At 44.4% G+C, this 20,663-nt stretch overlaps 1 protein-coding gene across 8 annotated transcripts in view; it reads left to right on the top strand.

Moving 5' to 3' along the window:
* The window catches only part of SDK1 (sidekick cell adhesion molecule 1), a 596,711-nt gene that overhangs the window by 391,816 nt on the left and 184,232 nt on the right, over positions 1–20,663 (top strand). For all 8 annotated transcript variants that reach the window (XM_083474661.1, XM_083474660.1, XM_083474664.1 and 5 more), the window contains exons 16-17: positions 7,645–7,792; positions 8,758–8,898. In XM_083474661.1, coding sequence (XP_083330787.1) covers positions 7,645–7,792; positions 8,758–8,898 — 289 coding nt within the window. The remainder of the gene's footprint in view (positions 1–7,644; positions 7,793–8,757; positions 8,899–20,663) is intronic.

The following is a 20,663-nucleotide window of genomic DNA, read 5'->3' as shown; positions in this document are numbered from 1 at the left end:
GCTTTAGAGCCCATTGGGGATTCCAGAGCAGTGTCCTCTGAGGCTGGAAGTCATTCCAAGAGACATCTGCACACTCTACTGATTTGGAAAAAAGAGTGGGAATGGAGACCCTTCTATGGCCTAGATATTGATCTTAGGCTTTCTGGGGAGGGATTTTAAAAGCCCCCCCCCTCCTTTGAATCATAGGATTGTAGAGTTGGAAGGGACCTAGAGGGTCATCTAGTCCAACCCCCTGCAATGCAGGAATCCTGCCCAGAGCCATCTCTGAATGGGCTAGAGCCACCAAACTTCTGCTTCACAGCCAGATGCATTGACCCATTGCACAAGAGGAGGACCTTTGAGTTGGCTCTTAGGAACCCTTGGAGTTCCTATGCAAGCCAACTTTGGACAAACTCTTGCAACACTCTAAGGCAGTGGTGGCCAAACTTGGCCCTCCAACTGTTTTCGGACCACAGTTCCCATCATCCCTGACCACTGGTCCTGTGAGCTAGGGATTATGGGAGTTGTAGTCTCAAAACAGCTGGAAGGCCAAGTTTGGCCACCACTGCTCTAAGGCAACCAAAGGAAGAAGCAAAGGTGGCGAGTCATCTAATTCAGGTGGCGAGACATGGAAGATTCTGGGTGGGTACACCTGATCACATAGATAGCTCAGTCAGTAGAACACGAGACTCTTAATATCAGGGTTCTGGGTTTGAACCCCACATAGGGCAAAAAAAAATTCCTGCATTGCTGGGGCTGGACTAGATGACCCTGATGGTCCCTTCCAACTCTACAATTCTATCATTCTATGACTCCTGTTTTCAGCCAGCCATGTGGATTTCACTTCACATCCTAATGTGACCTACAGATATACCCCAACCAATCTTATTGGGGAATCTTTTTTTTCTCGGGACTTGAATTTCATATCAAATACTGTAGTGTCCATCCACAGTAGGATGTTATGTTTTTGAAAACTGACAACTGAAAATGGGAGCTATTTCAGATAGTGTGAGCTGCAGCAAAAAAAGAGAGAACAAGTACAGCCTGAGAAATGTATTCTAGGGTAGCTTACGCAAAATGAAAGATTAGCACTGTCTGTTCAGTATAATGGAGGCTTATTTAATAGCTTGACCTGTTGTGTCTGTTGTCACTGCAGCGCGGAGCTTCTCTGGGCTCTCTGTGTCAGGCAAGTGACAGTAATCCCCAGAGGAAGGCGAAGGGGGTGTTGACATTTTTATGGAATGTTTCCTATTCTGGGAGGAGGCTGAAAAAGGGCAACCAAATGGATCCAGCATGTGAAACTCTCTTGTCCTTTTTATACAGTGCAAGAAGCCGCTTTGCCATTCAGCTTTCTTCTTTTCCTTAAAGGCTTAAGGGAGGAGCAGCCTTTGAAAAGGTTTAGTTTGATTGTCAAGAGGAGGATTGCTATTTAAATTTTAAAGGTACTCTGCGAACTTGCTCAATCCTTGGCTCCACGAGAAAGCAAATCTTCCCCCTCCAACCACGTTTCTCTGTGCAAAGCAGAGTGCCCAGGAGATGAATAGGGTTCGTTTATATTAGTTTTCTGTTTAATCTCCTCTTCCTGCCAGATCTTTTATCTTCTACCAGGAGAAGGGAAGAAGAATAAATAAAGTATTCTACAGATGCAGCATATAAACAGAGCACAACCCTAAGCTGGTAGAGAGATTAATAGGCTCCATTGTTGAATCAAACTGTTCACTAGATCAAGTGGCTTGGGTTAAGCACTCTCGAGTGGTGTTTACAGTTGAGGTTAATGGATGAAACCAAATTGCTCCATGAAACAGACCGGTGACAATTAGGTCATCTATGGACATTTAGCATTCTAGTTAGAAGGTTGTTGTTGTTGTTGTTGTTGTTGTTGTTGTTCTTCTTCTTCTTCTTCTTCTTCTTCTTCTTCTTCTTCTTCCTCTTCCTCTTCCTCTTCCTCTTCCTCCTCCTCCTCCTCCTCCAAGCTATTTATTGGTTTAGCCTAGCCTTAGTTTCTCTTTCCTATTCATTTTTGTTCATTCTTTAGTCACCACACAACACACATTATTTTGATTCATAAGAGAACAACTGTGAAAGACCAACAAATGGTGGTGAAAGGAGGGGTCTCCGCTATTATTGAGTGGGTGGGGATATGAACATCTTTGCTATATTCCATCTGTGATTCACATAGCATTGGGTCTCATCCAGCTCCTGCAGTCAACCAGTAGCTCTCCCACATTTTGCTGCTCAACACCCGTACTTGGAAGTCAAACACACACACACACACACACAGAGAGAGAGAGAGAGAGAGAGAGAGAGAGAGAGAGAGAGAAAAGTATGTGTCCTTAGGATTGAAACTTAGCCATGCTTTAAATTTTTAATATGCATGTATGAAATGGGCTCCAGGATTTGATACAAAGGCCATGAGGAGAAAATCCATCTTGAGTCCTACATGAAGGGAGACATTGAATTTAATTCCATGAGTACAACATCCCTAATATGTAGGTCTACTCTCGAGCAGGACTAGTGTTGTTTCTTTGATTGTTTCTCTTTCAGCAGCTTTCCAGGGGTGTTTGGAAAACAGCATTTTGGTTCAGTGCTGTGATTTACTAGAGAATAACTTGGTCCAATAAATCCAGATAGCTTTGGTGCACACACATCATTGAATCACAGCTATCACAGATACAGGGAAATCTTTTGTCAGGCCAGCTTTTTTGTTGATGGCTTCCTGCAAGTTTCCAGGCTTCCTTGCACTCTTTTTCAAGTGACAGCCTCCCCTAATATTCCTGGTTCCCACTGTGCCAGAAATTGGACTTTCTCCCCCCCCCCAAAAAAACCCCCTGTTACAATAAATATATTTTGAGATGCAGCCTTCATAACTCAGCTGGCAGACTATCCTAGTGGAAGTTAACTTGTTGTTCTTGTTCTTGCCAGCAAAGCTCTGAATTAGTGATGCTGGTGTGACGTTTCCCCTGTACAGTTTCTCGTCATTATTGCACAGTCATTGACTTCACCCAGGCAACCACGAAGAGCAGAAATAGAAGACGGTGATGCCTGGATGTGATGCCATTTTCTTTAGATGGAATCTCTGAAGTTGCTTGATTATTGCAGAATGAAACATGAATGAAACATGAAAAGAGCTGGTATTACCTTTTCACAAAATGCTATTTTACGTTTTCGAATCAGTTTAGAGCTGGGTCTCCAGAAGGTAGAGTAATTCCTTGGCCCTTTTTGTGAAGATTCTGGGTGGCCTGGAACATCTCCTGAAAATGCACTGCTACTGCAGAGAATGTTTGCCTCTTTTCACACCAGCCATTATACCTCTGCCCCTGCACCCCCAATGTGCCAGTTTTGTGTTTTCATTTTGCACTTGCTTAGAGATCTCTTCTCTTTCACAGTGTGATCTTAGCCAGTCAGGACCATGTGGTGAAAATGAGGGTGTCAGGGGCAAAACTAGGCTTTATTTCACTTGGGTCAAAGGCCCAGTGTAGCATTCCCCACATGCATTTGCGCATACACACACACACATACAGACACAGGCTGGGAGCCTCAATGGTACCCCTCTGGAGGCTTCACCTGGGACAAAAAACCCGTCTAACCCCTCTCCCCCTAGCTATGGCTCTGAGGATGTCACAACAGCATCCATGTGGTCCCAGAATGTGAAGGTAATTGAAGCTTGTTCTTGTCAATATTTCCTGAATAGCGAATTAGTTTCCTTCTGTTTGCGGTGATCCCTGAAATGTCACTGAAAGCCAAGAGTCCCTTCTGAAGCTGATGAAAGAAGAAGTTGTTTCTTCTTCCCACCTCTCAGGCATTGGCTGTCTCCTCAGAGCAATGCCATCCTCAGATTTAAAGGAGGACACTTCTCTTTCTCACATGTTTTGCATTTTCATTCCTCTGCAGCAAACTTTCTAATGCCATGCTGGAAATGAAGAAACTGTTTGTGAGACACAGAAATTGACAGTGAGGCAGCTTACATTGGAGGTGGGCAGAAGCTGGTAGATCAGGATCTACTGGCAAATCTCTGGATGATTTGCAGTAGATAGCAAGGACTTCTTACTCCCAATTGTTTAGCAATAGCAACAACAGGACAACTTTCACCACCTAAATTAGGTTAGTGAAATGAAGGAAGTTAACAAGGAGTGGTTTTTTTGTGTGTAAAATTATTGTGAGCTCACTCCAAATTCCTAGGCTGTGAATGTCCTCAGTGGCACCCTGTTCTAAAACTGTAATTCTTTCGCACCTGGCTCTTGGGGTTTTAGTAAAGAAATACAGTGGTACCTTGGTACTCGAAGGGCTTGGCTCCTGAACAAAACAGCTCCTGAACACTGCAAACCTGGAAGTAAGTGTTCCAATTTGCGAACATTTTTTGGAAGCCGAACGTCCTACACAGTTTCCACTTGAGTGCAGTAAGCTCCAGCAGCCAATTGCAAGCCACGCCTTGGTTTTCAAATGGTTTCGGGATTCGAATGGACTCCCGGAACAACTTAAGTTTGAGAACCAATGTACCACTGTAAATAAAATTGACAAACCTGAAGTGGCCCCACCCCTGATTACACCATCAACACTATCTTTCTTTGGAGAAATACGTTCTCAGGGATGTTTAGGCTAAATAACATACTCAAAGCATGTCACACACACACTTTGAGGCATGCAGAATCCCCAGGAAAATCTGCATTGAGGCTTGCAGCAGTGAGCTGATTTGGCTGAGAAAGTCACAGTTCTATACCTGCATGAAAGCTGAAAAGGGAGATATTCCAAGCTCACTATGAATTTCATTAGAGGCCTTCAGCCAGAGCTGCTCCTGGGTGTGGCGCTGTGAATGGGCTGCCAAACAGATGGGTTGAGAAATACACAGCCCATCTGTCCTTATCATGCTCATTTCCTCCTTTATTAAAATGTTAATGAATATAGTTTTTATTTATTATGCGGTGACATGTGCAGCAGCATCCCTTTTCAGTGGAGAAATGCTCAATCTGCTTAACCATGTGGTCTGAGGGGGGAGGCTTCTTCCTCTCCCAAACAGAAACTTCTCATCGCAGAAGTTCCTCGCAAAGTTAAGAGAATGACTGTCGAGTCTGAAACAGCTTTCACACCTGGTGGGAATTGGAAAGCAACCAGTTTTTAAAGCAGGTAGGAAATAGAGGATATTTGAAAAGCTCATATAAATCTGTGGTACATCCAAATTTTGAGACCAAGGAATGCATCTTGATAGTCCATTCCAAGAGGCACAGCTGAACTGTTGTTCATCAGTAAATATATATGCATATATCTCAGTGATGGCCACCAATTTGGATGGCTTTAAAAGAAGATTGGACAAATTCATGGTGGAGAAAGCTATCAATGACTGCTAGAAACAAAGCCTTATAAAAAACGGTTGAGGGATTTGGGGGTGTTAAGTCTGGAGAAGAGGAGACTGAGAGGTGATACAATAGCCATTTTAAACAATCTGAAGGGTTGTCAGGTTGAAGATGAAATACGCCTATTTTCTCCTGCTCCAGAGGGGAAGACTCAAAGCAATGAATTCATATTACAAAAAGGAGATTCCAGCTAAACATTAGGAAGAACTTTCTGACAGTAAGAGCTGTTTCACAGTAGAATGGTCTCCCCCGGGAGGTTGCAGACTTTCCTTCACTGAAGGTTTGAAAGCAGAGGTTGGGTAGCCATCTGTCAGGGATTCTTTGGCTGTGTTTTCTGGGGGTTGGACTAGAAGACCTTTGGTGTCACTTCCAACTCTACCATTCTATGATTCTTTGATGGCTATGTTACTGGACACCCCCCCCCCCCCTGTGATGGGAGTGCTCTTGTTCCCAGGTCTTGCTTCCGAGTTTCCTAAAGGTATCTGGTTGGCTACTTTGAGAACAGGATGCTGAACTAGATGGGCCTTTGGCCTCATCCAGCAGCCTCTTCTTATATTCTTAGGTTCTTACTATGCATAGTACCTAACAATGTGACATAAGAACAGGTCCTTGCCCACACATGCACCACCTTTCAATGATGTTTCCACGATCCAAAGTGGTTGTTTCTTTTCAAAGAATGAGTAAAGCAAATGCAGTTACAGCTGGAGGTGAGGGCTAAGGATTCATTCCAAAGACTTCAAGAAGTAGCGGGTCTTTGAGTGAAGATCAGAAGCAAGAGAGAAAGCGGTAGCGTTAAGTTGGCATTCTGAGAATGAAATGACTGTTTTAAGTAACAGTTCTGGGAGCGAGATTATGGGGAAAGATAACAAAAGGAGTTAGTATTGCAGGATGCTTCCCACATAGGGTGAGTGTAAGGGCAGCTTTTCACATTATGTTTTGAAAATGCAAGTGCTCTTCATGACACACTTCCACAGTGAAAATGGTTTAAGTGTTGCTTGATAGGTGCAATCATTTTGTGCTGTTGGCTCTGAGTGCCTTTCTGCAGTTGGTGTGTGCAGAATTTTGGCCTGGTCAGGGTTGCATTGCACGGCCGAGCAAAGGATGGGTGGCCCTGGCTTGGTTCTGGGGATATGTAGTTCTCTGAAAGCAAGAAATCTCTAACAGTAAATTTTCCACACCAACCTGCAATTCAAAGGATTATTTGGGGGAAGCAATTGCAGTTAAACGGCATATCGAACCATTATGGACAAAAATCCACTATGGAAAATCACATAAAGCCATTACTAAGGAGAAATACTGAACTTCTATGCCCCTTTCAAAATTGGGTTGTATGTGAAGGTTATGCACATGAAAGTCTGGTTCTTATATTGCATTTTCAGCTATGTTCAGACATGGGTATAACATGAAGGAGAGAGCTCATATCTTTAAGAGGTAATGTCAGAAAAAGCCTTAAGAAGATTATGGTTCTTCAACTTAGAAAAGACTGCAGCTAAAGGGAGGACACGATAAAAGGTATATAAAATAATTACAAGGTGGATTAACAGGTTAATTTTAATTGGATGTTAATCTGTTCCTTTATGAAAATGTGTTCATTGCTGCTGATGGTGTTGCTGTAAACATAGCTGTCCAAGCAAAGAATGAGAGAATGCTATTTTTTTCTGGAGAATAAATTATGTCTCTGCTAATTCAATACAACCCGTTACCTTGATTAAATATCCGGAAAGTATCCCTTTTATTAAGCTGCTTCCGTATTTATTTTAATAAGTTAATCAGTTGATTAATTGGTTGAAAGTGAGACTATTCATTGACTAACAGTCCAACTCTAAGAGCATTTACTTGAAAGCAAGAGCCATTGATTTGAACTGAGCTTGCTTATTCTCAGCAAATAGGGGTGGGGAGAATAGTGGTTGTGAAAAAATGCAAATATTCTCAGAACTGGCATGTTTTCTCCAGATATTTCAGACCCTTCCCGTGCCTTTATCTTCATAGTAATCAATGAGGCCAAGTGTCCTGGATTAATGGTTCTAGGGACTGAGAAAGCTTTGATCAGTTGATAGCCCTAATTTGGAAATTATGAATAGATTTCACAGTTCCATTTTGAATACTTCTATTCAGGGTGCTTTGTTCAGTGTAATGGTGAAGTTGAAATATAAGGCTTGACAAATCAATGCAAGATGGAAATAGCAATGGCAAGTGGAAGAAAGGTGTTCCATAAGGAATGGACTTTTCTGTTGTTGTCATCTTGTGGGTCATCCAGATCTGATTACTTGCTATACTAGTCAAATGCTGATGCCATTATTCTGCTTCCCTCCACCAGACTCTCCATGGAAAGTGCACCTCTCAGACATTGATCCAAAGATGACCAGCATCACTGTGAGCGGCTTAACTCCTGCCCGCACCTACCAATTCAGAGTGTGTGCTGTGAACCGAGTGGGCAAGGGCCAGTACAGCAGAGAAACCAGCAGGTACCATGAAACAAAACCCCTCTGTGAACATTAAGTGATCATTGCTCTGGATATAAGTATGCTTGTGAAAACAAGGACCACTATGTTAGATATGATCAATGTATATTGACCTTTCTAGTCATTGTTCCTCTTAAGCCACTGAAAATGTGACCAGAAAACCACATTTTCAGAAATCAAAATACCATAATTTTAGTACAAAATATAGCTCCATTGCACATTTTTTTGAGGTGGTTATAAGCATGATGGGGGAGTTTAAAGATTTTGAGAAGCACACATAGACTGGGTGACCTGAGTGTTCAAGACCATTCCATCGCTTTTGGAAACTTCACCCCACCTGTCACTTTCTAAACCTTTTGGGCAGATATTATGTTCTTGTAAATTCTTCAAAGCACCCCCACCCCCTTGCCGAGTGCAAGGAGACTCTCAGGAATGCTGAGAATAGCCATTTAAGTCTTTACTTGTCAAAATGAGCATTGAACGAGTAGGGATCTAGAAAACTTTCCCCTGTGCAATGGTTATAACATTTCCTTTGGACATTGATCTGTCCCACAAAACATAAAGGGGGGTGCACTTTCACCTTTGGTTTCCAATGAATTGGTCTTTTGTTGAACCCAAAATTTAGAGGGCTTTGAAATGCAAAGATTTTGAGATAAAGAGTTGGAGTGGGGGAGGTGGGTATATTATATGGTGGGAGGGAAAATTTGAAGGAAATCATGCATTCTTGGCTGTTGTGTAAATTCATTCAGATGTGCAATCATTTTGAGAGATCATGGCAAGCTGAGTGATTCAGACAGAATCAGCAGCTGTCTCTCTTGTTGCTTGCTTAATTGGCTTTCTACTATGTTGATTTGTTGCAACTACCGGTATTTCAACTAGACCTCTGAAAACAACACTATATTGTCTTTAAGTGAAGACATCAGCTGAGGGTCTTTTTGCCATTTTCTTCCATGCCTGACTGCATGTAGATTGATGTTACCTGAAGAACCTCCAAGTGCATCACCCAAAAATATTGTGGCCAGCGGGCGGACCAATCAGTCTATCATGGTTCAGTGGCAACCCCCTCCTGAAAGTGAGCACAATGGGGTTCTCCATGGCTACATCCTACGGTAAGTGAGCTTCACCTACCCTAAAATGTCTGAAGTCTGTCTAAGCTATGAATAAAATGACACTGAACTATGTCTCATTGTGACATCTGGCAAACAAGAATTTGAAGAAAATATATTAATGGATCATTCCCAATTTCACCCCAGTGATTATCTTTAGAGATGATCTACATGTTTATCTGAACTTGGCTTGGAAACTTCCTGGTTTCATAAAACGTTTCCTCCAAGGACAGGTGAGCTTTGATGTCCCACCCTCACTTCTTGAGCCTGGATCAATTCCTGGACTGGAAAAACGTTCCTAGCTTCCCTCTATGTCCTCTCTGCCAGCCCCCAAAGCACCCACCAAAGGTTCTACTCCTCCTCCAACAGAGGTCCTACTCTTCCCCTAACACCTCACTGAATAGTTGCAGTACGCGTACATATGTACTATACCAGCTTTTCCCAACCTGGTCTCATCCAGGTTGGACTCCAGGCTGGACTCCATCAATTCCAGCCAAAGCGACCAATGATCAGAGCCGATTGCAGTTGTAGTCCAACATCTGGAGGCCAGCAGGCTGGGGAAGGTTACTCTGCTCACCATGCCGCAGGGACAGTACAGGGTAGCAGCTGATCGCCTGGCCCCTTCAAGCATGGCTAGTGACCTGGGATGATGGGAGTTGGAATTCAGCAACATCTGGAGGGCCACAGGTTCCCCACACTTGAGCTAGAGTGCTGGATATAGATGGGACACAAAACTCACTTAGTGACCTTGGGCCTATCGCTACCTCTCAAGATTATGATAAGGATCAAAGGTGGGGACAGTGCCCAGAGTCAGGATAATAAAATAATTATTATTGTCATTAGATGGGGCAGGCTTTTGCTCTGAGGAATGTATTGTTGATTAAGCAGAAACTCTATTAAAATGGTTTTACAAAGCTGGAAGTGCCAGACTCCGATTACCGTAATTGTTCATAGTACATCATTTTCAACAGTAATAAGAACACAGGAAGAACCCTGCTGGATCCATCTAATGACCCACCTAGTCCTATCCTGTTCTCACAGTGGCCAGCCACATGACTGTATGAAACCTGGAAGCAGAATTTGAGCATTCTCCCTAACTGCAATTTCCAGTGGCTCTTATTCAGAAACTTTGCTGCCTCTAACTGTCATCATGGATAGTAGCCTTCTATTTTTTGGATGAAGCATTCTCTTGACCCTCATGGTACCTTTTCTCATCTTTAGTATACACTCCAGTTGAACTTCTCACATTGAGGGTTTTTTTTAAACAACTTCCAAACATTTTGGAGTGATTTGATTCTTTTGAGTTTGCCTTTTTTCTCATTTTGAGGAAAGCTTCCTTTTTCAGAAATCAAATGTGAGCATGTTGGATTTTCTTGGCAATTGACTACAGTATTTACATGCACATTTAATTTGATAGCACTATGGTCACTGCAATGCTAACAGTTCGCACCAGATCCTGGTCAACACTCAATATTAAGTCTGGGGTTGCTGCCCCTCTGGTTGGTTACATGACCAGCTGTTTGAGGGCATAGTCATTTAGGATATCTGGGATTTTATTTCTTTGTTGTGACTGGAACACATATGTATCCAATCTGCGTAAAGAATAAAGTCACCCATTTCTGCAACATTTCCTCTTTCAGATGCTTCCTTTATTTCATTCTTCATCTCAAGATCTCCCTGACCATTTTGATCAGGGAGACAAGGGCTCACCCCCAGTACTAAATTACTCTTGGGGCCCAGTATCACCACCCACAACAATTCTACGGAGGTGTCTGTTCCTTTGGGTATTTCTAGCTTGCTGAACTCAATATTCTCTTCGATGTACAGAGGGCCACCACCTCTGGGATGTCCTTCCATGTCCGTCTTATAAAGTTTATATGCAGAGAAAACCATGCCCCACTCGTCACCTCTCTTCCACCAGGTTTCCATTGAGCTCGCTATACCAGGGCTGTCCTGTAAGAGTGCTTCCGTTCTTATGTTCATACGTTTCTGCCTGTGTGCTTATCATATCTCCCAGCAGATGCACACAGGTAATAGGACAGCGATCAGATGACTATTCTATCATTGATTTTACTGGAGCAGTGAAAGGTAGCCTCCATTGGCAAACCAAGGAGCCATGATCAGCTCAAAGGAAATGTCCTGCCATGGTCTGGGTGCAGGACTGAGAAAACAGTTCCTGAAACAGAAACTGGGCTGCATCTTGTTGCAGAACTGCGTAGCTCTCATCTAGTTCAGCCCTCCTCTACTAGTTCCCTCCAGTAGCTGATTAGTGAGCCTTGCTTATTTGCTTATAGAATTGAAGCCTTGCTCTTTAACATCCCAAGCCTGTCCTTGAGAGATGCCGCAGGCAAGCATTGTCTTTTACTAGACTAACCTTTCTTGATGAAAGAGCAGCCCCCCCCCAAGTTTGCTTTCTTTTCTGTTTGCTTTCATTTTTGCTCCAGTGCAGGATGCGAGCTTCTTGTTGGTTTCTGGCAGCATCAGCTGTCAGCAGCATTCCTCTCCCTCCCCCCATTCCCAGCCATAGTCTTCACTGAAGCATGCAGTTGGGAGTTGACACACTATAGCTGTAAATTTAAACTTTGAGACTCGCAAGGTGTTGCATGCCTGTCAGGCATAGATGTTGTCAGGCCCAGAAGTAGACCACCTTTCTGTTGTCCAACTCCTCTAACACCTGAAGGTGCACTGAACCTTCCATTATAATATATGTCAAAGCTCACAGTGAGGTGGGACACAGAAGGATGTGACATTTGCAAACTGGCCATCCCTTGCTCCCTAACAGAGAGATGCTCCACGCAGAGAACCAGAAATGAGCATTAAGCCAAGAGCACAATCCCAGGGACAACCCATGGTTTGACTGCAAGAACAGCAGGATGCACAAAGCATATACCAAATCAGACAGTGGGCCCATCTAAGCCAGTATGGTTTCCTCTAGCTGGCAGCAGCTCCCCAGGCTATGAGATGTGCGTCTTTTGCATCATCTGCAATGGGCTCCTTTTTAAAAACTAGAACTCCCAGGAATCAGCCCTTTCTGTACTGCTGCGCTGTGGCTTCTCCACATTCTTCTATTCAGCTAGGTTTCCACCTAGACGTGTGGGGGACAACCCAGAGAGAGCCATAACTTTGCATCTGGAGTTTGGATGAATATTCATCAAGTGTGAATTTGCAAGTGAGACAGGCCACCTTCCCTCTCTTTTGAGGGGGGAGGTATGAAGAAAATGGGACTGCTGTTCAAATCACAGCTCCCAGATCATGTTTCCTTCTGCCATAACATCTGGATCAACTTGACCTGTGACCCGAACTCATGACGAGGTGGTTTCCCTAATCCTGCCAGTGGAAATTAGCAGTGTTGAGCAGGGAGGGTTGGAGGAGATGCATCTTATCATGACCTCAAGACCCGGGGTCAGTTGGGCCAGACATTACAGAGGGAGTCAATGCAGCTTGACATGGGGTTGTATCCAAATACTCTGTCATACCCATTGAAAACAGCAGGCATAAGTTAGTCATCCATTATTATTTTTAATGGCTCTACTCCGAGTATGACTTAGATGGATGCAGTCCTGTGTTGTTTGCCACCGCGCAGCCATCAAAGGCTTGAGCAGGAAAACCTGAGGCAGTCTTGGCTTGTTGCCCAAACCCCTCCCCACAATTGTGGCTTGTTAATTTAGGGATAAATAGAAGTGCAGGCAATATAACTATTTCCATGTTTGTCATCTCCCAGAGTCATAATGCCTCATTTGCAAGTCAGACGGCTATTTAGTCTACTTATTTCTGATATGTGGATTAGCATATTCTGAACAGCTATTGTACAGCTTGTTTCCTGAAGGGGAATAGGCAAACATCTCTCCTCCTCCCCCCTCCCTGCCTGCAAGTTCTCAGGCTTCCGAGGATTGTTTGTTTTTGATAATTATTTCCTTTCAATGTGGTTTTTCCCCTCCGCTGAGTGCAAGAACAGGGCTTTGAGGGATTCACCAGATGGCCTTGGCTTTCATGTAGGTCATAACTCCTACATAGAGACATTGATTTGATTTCTTTTCCTCTGCAACTCATATCTTTTTGTTTTAAAGTGAATATATATGTCCCTGTATTTGTTCTATCATGTAATCAGAGCTTGAGATTACACACACACACACACACACACACACAGAGAGAGAGAGAGAGAGAGAGAGATTTTTGGAATGAAAATTCCCATCAGTCTCAGCCAGTACATAAAAATCATTTAGAGGTGCTGTTATTGTTTTTATTATATTATATTATATTTATTATTCACCCTTCATTCCAAGGTCCTGGGGTCGGTCACAACATCAAAACACAACACTAAAAACAGTTCAAAACAACAGTTCAAAACAACAATAAGATGGGTCCAAAAATTACACACCTCAAGCGTTAAAAGCCAGGTAAAGAGGTGCATTTTCAGCAATCTCTGGAAGCTGCGTAATGATGGTGCCGAATGCACTCCCGTGGGGAGGGCGTTGTTGTTTTAGGAAGCTGCATATGAATCTTGTTAAATAAAGTATATGGTCCAGGAGGAGGGTACCAGGTTGGGTACCAGGTTGGCAAAGACTGACCTGTCTCATTGTGCCTAAGAACACGAGCAGAGCCTGGTGGAAGAGGCCCATGGCCCTTCTAGTCCAGCATCCGTGCTCACAGTGGCCAACCCAATGCCTGTAGGAACAATGACAAGTTGTTGTATACTAGTTCTGTCTCCACCAGTTGCACCCCTTGGAGGAAGGCCAGGACTTGGCAGCCTTCATGCCTTGATAATTTCTTATGTGGCAGGAAAGGACCCACAATTCTGCAGATCTCAGGTTCTGGCATCTTCATTTACAGTATCTGAGGAGGTAGAGTTGGGGAGGACCTGTGTCAGAGACTCTCGAGAACCACCTGCCAGCCCACTGTGTTAGGATATTTCCGTTCCACCTTAAAAGGGAGCAGGCTTTTGTAAGCAACAGAGTCTGCGCATGTCCTATTCACAGGATGTTTATGCTTGCTGTTTTTCCTTTCGTTTTCTCAGTTGGCCGAAGATGCTGACACAGAACGGTCACGTTTTCTTTTGTTCTGTTAAACGCTAATAAAGTCTGTAAATTATGCTCTTCTGCGGTGCAAGCTTTTGGCTGTGTTTCTGCTGATAAACAGTGTACACCCAGCCCTGGAATGTGGCTAGGAATTTCCAGAGGCTTCGTGTCGCCAACTGCTGGATCTGCCTGTCTACGGGAGGCCGATGGATCGTCCAGAACTCCGGCTTGGGGGCTCATGATGGACACTATCTCCCTGGCAGTTTCCCAACAACAAGGTTATGGGCCCAGATTCACGGCACCTACAGGAGAGTAAAGCTGCAACAGACTGCGTTTGAGAGGTATGAAGGTGGGAAAAGCGAAAGAAATGAGGGAGGCGTTTGGCTTTTCTGTTTTACCTCTTTGATCTCCGGCAGATTAATTGGCCTGGGAGCCGAGCCAGAAAGGCTTCGTGATTAATGAGCTGCCAAGATAAGGGGTCTTTGAAGGCATAGGGCTCACGGCTCAAGTAAAAAGCTGAGATGGATCTCTTACAGACCTCAGAAACTGCTCCGTGTCCACTAAAGCTGAATGGCCACAACTATCAGACCTGGGCAAGGTACTGTGAGGGCCAGATGAGAAGGCTTGGAGTGTGGAATACTGTTTCTGAGAACCCCCCAGCCCCTGTGACAGATGAGTGGAAAGCACAGGATTCAAAAGCCATGGGGATAATTTTGCTCTCAGTAGCTCCTGAAGAGTTAATCACCTTGGCTGGCAAGGCAACTGCCCGTGAGATGTGGGATGGGCTTAAAGCCTGTCATCTCCGACGAGAGGCTGGGTCTGTGTTGCTTTATTTCAGGAAGCTGCACAGGAAGCGTTTGGAGCCAGGGGAAGATCTTAGAGCCCACGTTTTGCAGTTGCAGCATCTCAGACAGGAGTTGGCTCAGAGAGGTTTCAATATGCCTGAGTCACTGTTTGCTATTCTCATCCTGGACTCCCTGGATGAAAGCTATCATGCCGTGGCAAGTCAGCTGGCGACCCTCCCTGCGCAAGACCTCACTGCTACAAAGGTCTTGGCAACTTTGCAAAATGAATATGATAGAAGGAATGCAGCTGAGTCGGCTTGTGCACTTCAGGGGGAGCAAAGTGGGACAGCATTCCAGCCTCCAGGGGGGGCCAAAGCGTTGGCAGCTGTGAAGTGCTGGAACTGTGGGAACCAAGGTCATACTCAGAGGTTTTGTCCAAAGACTGGAAATAAACAGAGGAAAAAGCCTGCAGGTGGCCCGAAGCAGAAGGGGGTGGAAAGCCTGCGGCGCCAGGGAAAAACAAAGCGATGTTTGCTGGCACAGCTTCACCAAAGGCTAAAGGCACGTCTGCTGGCCAGGAGCAGCAGGGGGGCAAGCTGCAAAAGCCCAAACCGCTGGAGAACAAGGGTTTGCTTGCTGTAAGGACTGCTCCAACAGCCAAAGGCAGATTTATTGTGGATTCAGGTGCGAATCGCCATGTTTCCAAGGACAGGCATCTCTTTATCTCCTTCAAGCCCCAGGAAGGTGAGATCCACCTGGCTGATGGAAGGACGTTGCAGATTGCAGGAGAAGGGACTGTGAAACTTGCAAGTCTGCACACAACCATCAGCGGTGTACTTTATGTTCCAGGAGCTGCGAGCAACTTGTTGAGCGTCCCACAGCTTACTGGGCGTGGTTTTCAGATTTCCTTCAAGAGGAGCGTCTGTGTCATCAGTAAAGGCAAAGAGGACTATTTGCATGCAAAGTTTATGGATGGTTTGTTCCATATAACTTATGATGACACTGCTGTTGTATCTAATGCTGATTCTTGTTGTGTTGCACAAACTAACAAAGTTCTTCATGCAGGTTGCATTCACGATGCGCATCGAAGATTTTGTCACCTCTCTTGGAAGGCACTGGCCAAAATGCCAGAGGTGGTTGAAGGTTTGAACATCAAACCCTGTAAATTTCACATGAAATGTGTATCTTGTGCAGAGAACAAGGTGAAGGTTGCTCCAAAGGGCAAGGAGTCTAGCAGGCAGGCTTCCAAACCCTACCAGCTAGTGCATGCGGACCTGGTTGGTCCACTAGCGCCCTCTTTAGGAGGAGCAAGGTACTTCATGATTCTGATTGATTCCTTTTCCAGGTACATTCATGTGTATTTGCTCGAACAGAAATCGCAAGCGTTTCCAAAGTTTAAGGAATTCTGTGCTTGGTTGGAAAATGTGCACGGTAAACGTATTTCTTGTTTTTTTACTGATCGGGGCGGGGAGTTTACTTCTCAGCAGTTTGAAGCTTTCCTGACTGAGAAGGGAATCCAACATGACATGTCAACGCCCAGATCGCCATGGATGAATGGGCTTGCGGAGAGAGCAAATCAGACATTGCTGCAAGGAATCAAGACCTTGTTGCATGATGCCAATCTCCCTGATAAGTTTTGGGGGGAGGCTCTCGGGAATCTGGTTTACACCGTTAATCGCAGATTGTCATCACCCATTGGTTGTACCCCCTATGAGAAGATGTTTGGCAAGAAACCCAACACCAAACACATGAGAATTTTTGGTTCTGACATGTGGGTACGCACACAACAAACCAACAAGCTTGGGAAGCGTGGGGCACATGGTTTGTTCATGGGGTACGAAAAAGGTGCATACAGGGTATGGATGACTGACTCTAAGTCCATAAAGTTCACAAGGAGTGTTGAGTACAATCCCAAGTGGGGGGAAAATGTGGGAATTTTCCAGAGTTACCCAGAGGAGGATGAAGGTGATGTCAAGCAAGCAGCTAAAGATGAGAAAGCTGCTGAGGATGAGGATGATGATGATGAGGATGAGGATGATGATGATCAGAGTTCGGATTCCAGTTCAGTGGGCGGCGCTGCTGCTGATGTCAGTGAAAGTGATGACACAGCAGACTACCAGAGCGCAAAGGCCTCAGTCAGACCATCTGATGCGTCTGACAATGAACTGGAAGAACCACTGTTCACCATTGGTCACTTTTCTCCTAAGAAAGAGGAGATGAGTCCAGAAGACTTGCGTCTAGTACGCAGATCTGAAAGGGCGACCAAGGGCAGACCTCCAAAGAGGTATGCTGATGAGTTTGCTAAGACAGCAACTGCTGTTCTTAGTAGCTCAGAGAAGGTATGGGAACCTTCAAGCTTCAAAGAGGTTCAGGAGTTAACCTCTAAAGATGCTGAGCCTTGGCTTAATGCCATGAAGGCTGAAGTTGATTCCTTGAACAGGAACCAAACTTGGGAATTGGTACCGGTAGTCCCAGGAATGAGACTGGTTGGCAGCAAATGGGTCTTCAAGGCCAAGACAGACCAGAATGGCAAGGTAGTCAGACACAAAGCCAGATTGGTTGCCAGAGGTTTTTCACAGGTACCAGGACAGGATTACCACGAGACCTACTCTCCCACAGTCAAATATGAGAGCATTCGGCTGATGCTCAAGGTCGCTGCGGAGGAGAAACTGCATGTTTCCCACCATGACATTAATACAGCTTTTTTGTACGGGATTTTGAATGAACAGCTGTTCATGCTTCCACCTGATGGGATGGAGATACAGAAGGGTATGGTCTGTAAACTGCGGAAATCCTTATATGGTCTTAAGCAGAGTGCCAGGTGTTGGAACACAAAACTCACTGAGACATTGCTTTCTCTAGGTTTTCACCAGGGCAAAGCTGATCCATGTGTGTTTGTCAAGGAGGAGGGGCAAAACAAACTGTATTGTTTATGTTTTGTTGATGATCTTCTGATGTTTTGGAAGAATCAGGCTTTTTATCAAAGCACCCTAGCTCAGCTGAAGGAGCACTTTGACATGAAGGATCTTGGTGAGGTATCCAACTATCTTTCTCTGCAGGTGGAGAGGGACCAAGCAGGTAATTTTCTGGTACACCAAACACAGAAAATTGCTGATGTATTAACCAGGTTGAATTTGGTTGATGCAAACCCAGCAGACACACCGATGGTGACAGGTTACCAGGTAGACAGTGCTGCTGAAGCGTTTTCTGACACAACGCTATACAGATGCATTCTAGGCAAACTGAATTTCATTGCCAGATGTTCAAGACCTGACATTGCTGTAAGCTGTAATTTGCTTAGCAGACATGCCAACAATCCTACGGTTCAGGATTGGAAAGCTCTGAAGCGCATAGCTCGCTATTTGAAAGGGACTATGCACTACAGGCTGAGGTTCACCAGTCAGAAGACTGGAGGTCTTGAAATCTTTGCAGATGCAAGTTTTGGAAGTGACACCACGGATGGTACAAGCACTTCTGGAGTATGCTACATGTACAACCACTGCCTGTTTGACTGGTTGTGCAAGAAGCAAACAACAGTGAGCCTAAGTTCCTGTGAAGCAGAACTCAATGCTCTGTCATTTTCACTCATGGATTGTGAATGGTTGATGCAACTGTTTAAGGACATCAGGGTTTCTGTGAAATGTCCTATACAAGTGTATCAAGACAATAGATCGTGTTTGGCTTTGCTGAACTCCGAGAGTTGCAAGCAGAGAACCAAGTACTTGCAGATTAAGTTACATCGTGCAAGAGAGTGTATCCAGAAAGGACTGATTCAGGTGTCCTACATGCCAGGAAATGAAATTCCTGCTGATCTGTTGTCTAAGGTTGTTAACAAAGAACAACTAAAGGTTTATGTACAAAAGTTGCAATTGGGTGAACCACAGGTACAACAGGTTACACGGAAAGGGGGAGGATGTTAGGATATTTCCGTTCCACCTTAAAAGGGAGCAGGCTTTTGTAAGCAACAGAGTCTGCGCATGTCCTATTCACAGGATGTTTATGCTTGCTGTTTTTCCTTTCGTTTTCTCAGTTGGCCGAAGATGCTGACACAGAACGGTCACGTTTTCTTTTGTTCTGTTAAACGCTAATAAAGTCTGTAAATTATGCTCTTCTGCGGTGCAAGCTTTTGGCTGTGTTTCTGCTGATAAACAGTGTACACCCAGCCCTGGAATGTGGCTAGGAATTTCCAGAGGCTTCGTGTCGCCAACTGCTGGATCTGCCTGTCTACGGGAGGCCGATGGATCGTCCAGAACTCCGGCTTGGGGGCTCATGATGGACACTATCTCCCTGGCAGTTTCCCAACACACTGGCCTGGATGGGCAAATGGTCTGAACCAGCATAAGCCAGCTTTATAGTGCCTTGTTGATACTTCACACATTGTAATTATGGGTTTCTAAGACACCTTCAGTGCCTATGGGTAGAATGGTATGAATAAATGAATAAATTCAGTCTTGCGAAGTGTCAGACTAGGACCAGGAAGACCTAGGTTCAAATTCTGTTCAGCCATGAAGCTTGCCCAACCTGCCTCTAGAGTAGTTGTGAGGATTGAACCAGATATTACTTTGGGTCTGGGGCTTTCTAAGGCAATGTTAGCTGTCTTTTGGGGATGCAGGTGGCGCTGTGGTCTAAACCACAGAGCCTAGGCCTTGCCAATCAGAAGGTTGGAGGTTTGAATCCCCGCGTCGGGGTGAGCTCCTGTTGCTCGGTCCCTGCTCCTGCCAACCTAGCAGTTCAAAAACATGTCAAAGTGCAAGTAGATAAATAGATACCGCTCCAGTGGGAAGGTAAACTGCATTTCTGTGTGCTGCTCTGGTTCACCAGAAGCGGTTTTGTCATGCGGGCCACATGACCCGGAAGCTGTACGCTGGCTCCCTCACCAATAAAGCGAGATGAGCGCCGCAACCCCAAAGTCGTCCATGACTGGACCTAATGGTCAGGGGTACCTTTACCATTATCTGTATTTTTATCCACCCAGTAAATTCACAAGGCAGCTTGCAGTGAAAGTGAGTGCATGTGGCATTGGACTGAATAGGAATTTTAACAACACTAAAAAAAAAAAAAATGGTATGCTGTCTCCCATGAATTGAGCCTTTGCATGCAGTGGATCATCATTAGAGGAGTGGTAACAGAATGGAGAGCAATTGGCCATGAAGGCAATTTGTGCCTGTTATTAGTTGCATGGATGCTACTAGAGGTGTGCAATGATGACAAGATTCACCTTGTAATTGTACCTGTAATATGTGAAAGCAACCTGATGTAGTTCAGATCCCCTCTAGGTCATTCTAATTTTCTTCTTTTTTGGATCCAAATCTGATCTATTAAATTAGAAGTGTTGCCTATAATGGGGAATCTAAAAATGAATGTAAATTCCCATCCTTTCCACGCTAGTGTATAAAGTTTGCAGGCAAAGGAACTCCCTCAGTGTGGATTAATGCTGCCAAAATTCAGGCATACCCATATAGGGCTTTTCATGTGAGGAACCTTTACTTACTTAATTATTTTTTTAAAAAGAAAAAGTTGCTAACTTTAAAAAAAGCCAGAAGTAGATGCAGTTTGCAGGCATCTTCTGAGGAGATGAAGCCTGTCAAATTTTAGAAAGATACATCAGCATTCTCCCACAAGATAAGACTTTGCTATTTGTGGGTAGGAAAATAAAAATGTTTCCTTGCCCAGTTTTTTTTTGTGAGCAACTGGGGACCTGAAGAAGATTCCTGAGAAAGAGAACTGTGAAAGTTCCGACTATACTCGATGATTTTACTTTCTTTCTTTTTTAAAAAAAGCCCTGAAAAAAATCATAATTTTTCACCACTACCCTTCATGGAAATACTTTCCCTTTCCATGAAGGAAAAGAGGGAGTGAGGTATGATTTTAAATTGATTGTTGGGGGGGGGGGAATTGGGAAAGAAGAAGCCCTCTGCCACCTACTGATTTGAGTGGCCTCAGAAAATAATTCCCTTCACTTGAAAGT

The sequence above is a fragment of the Podarcis liolepis genome (assembly GCF_965112155.1).
Source record: "Podarcis liolepis genome assembly, chromosome: 14".
NCBI classification, from domain to species: Eukaryota; Metazoa; Chordata; class Lepidosauria; order Squamata; family Lacertidae; genus Podarcis; species Podarcis liolepis.
The sequence above is the reverse complement of the archived record's forward strand: the minus strand, read 5'-3'. Positions and strand labels throughout refer to the sequence as shown.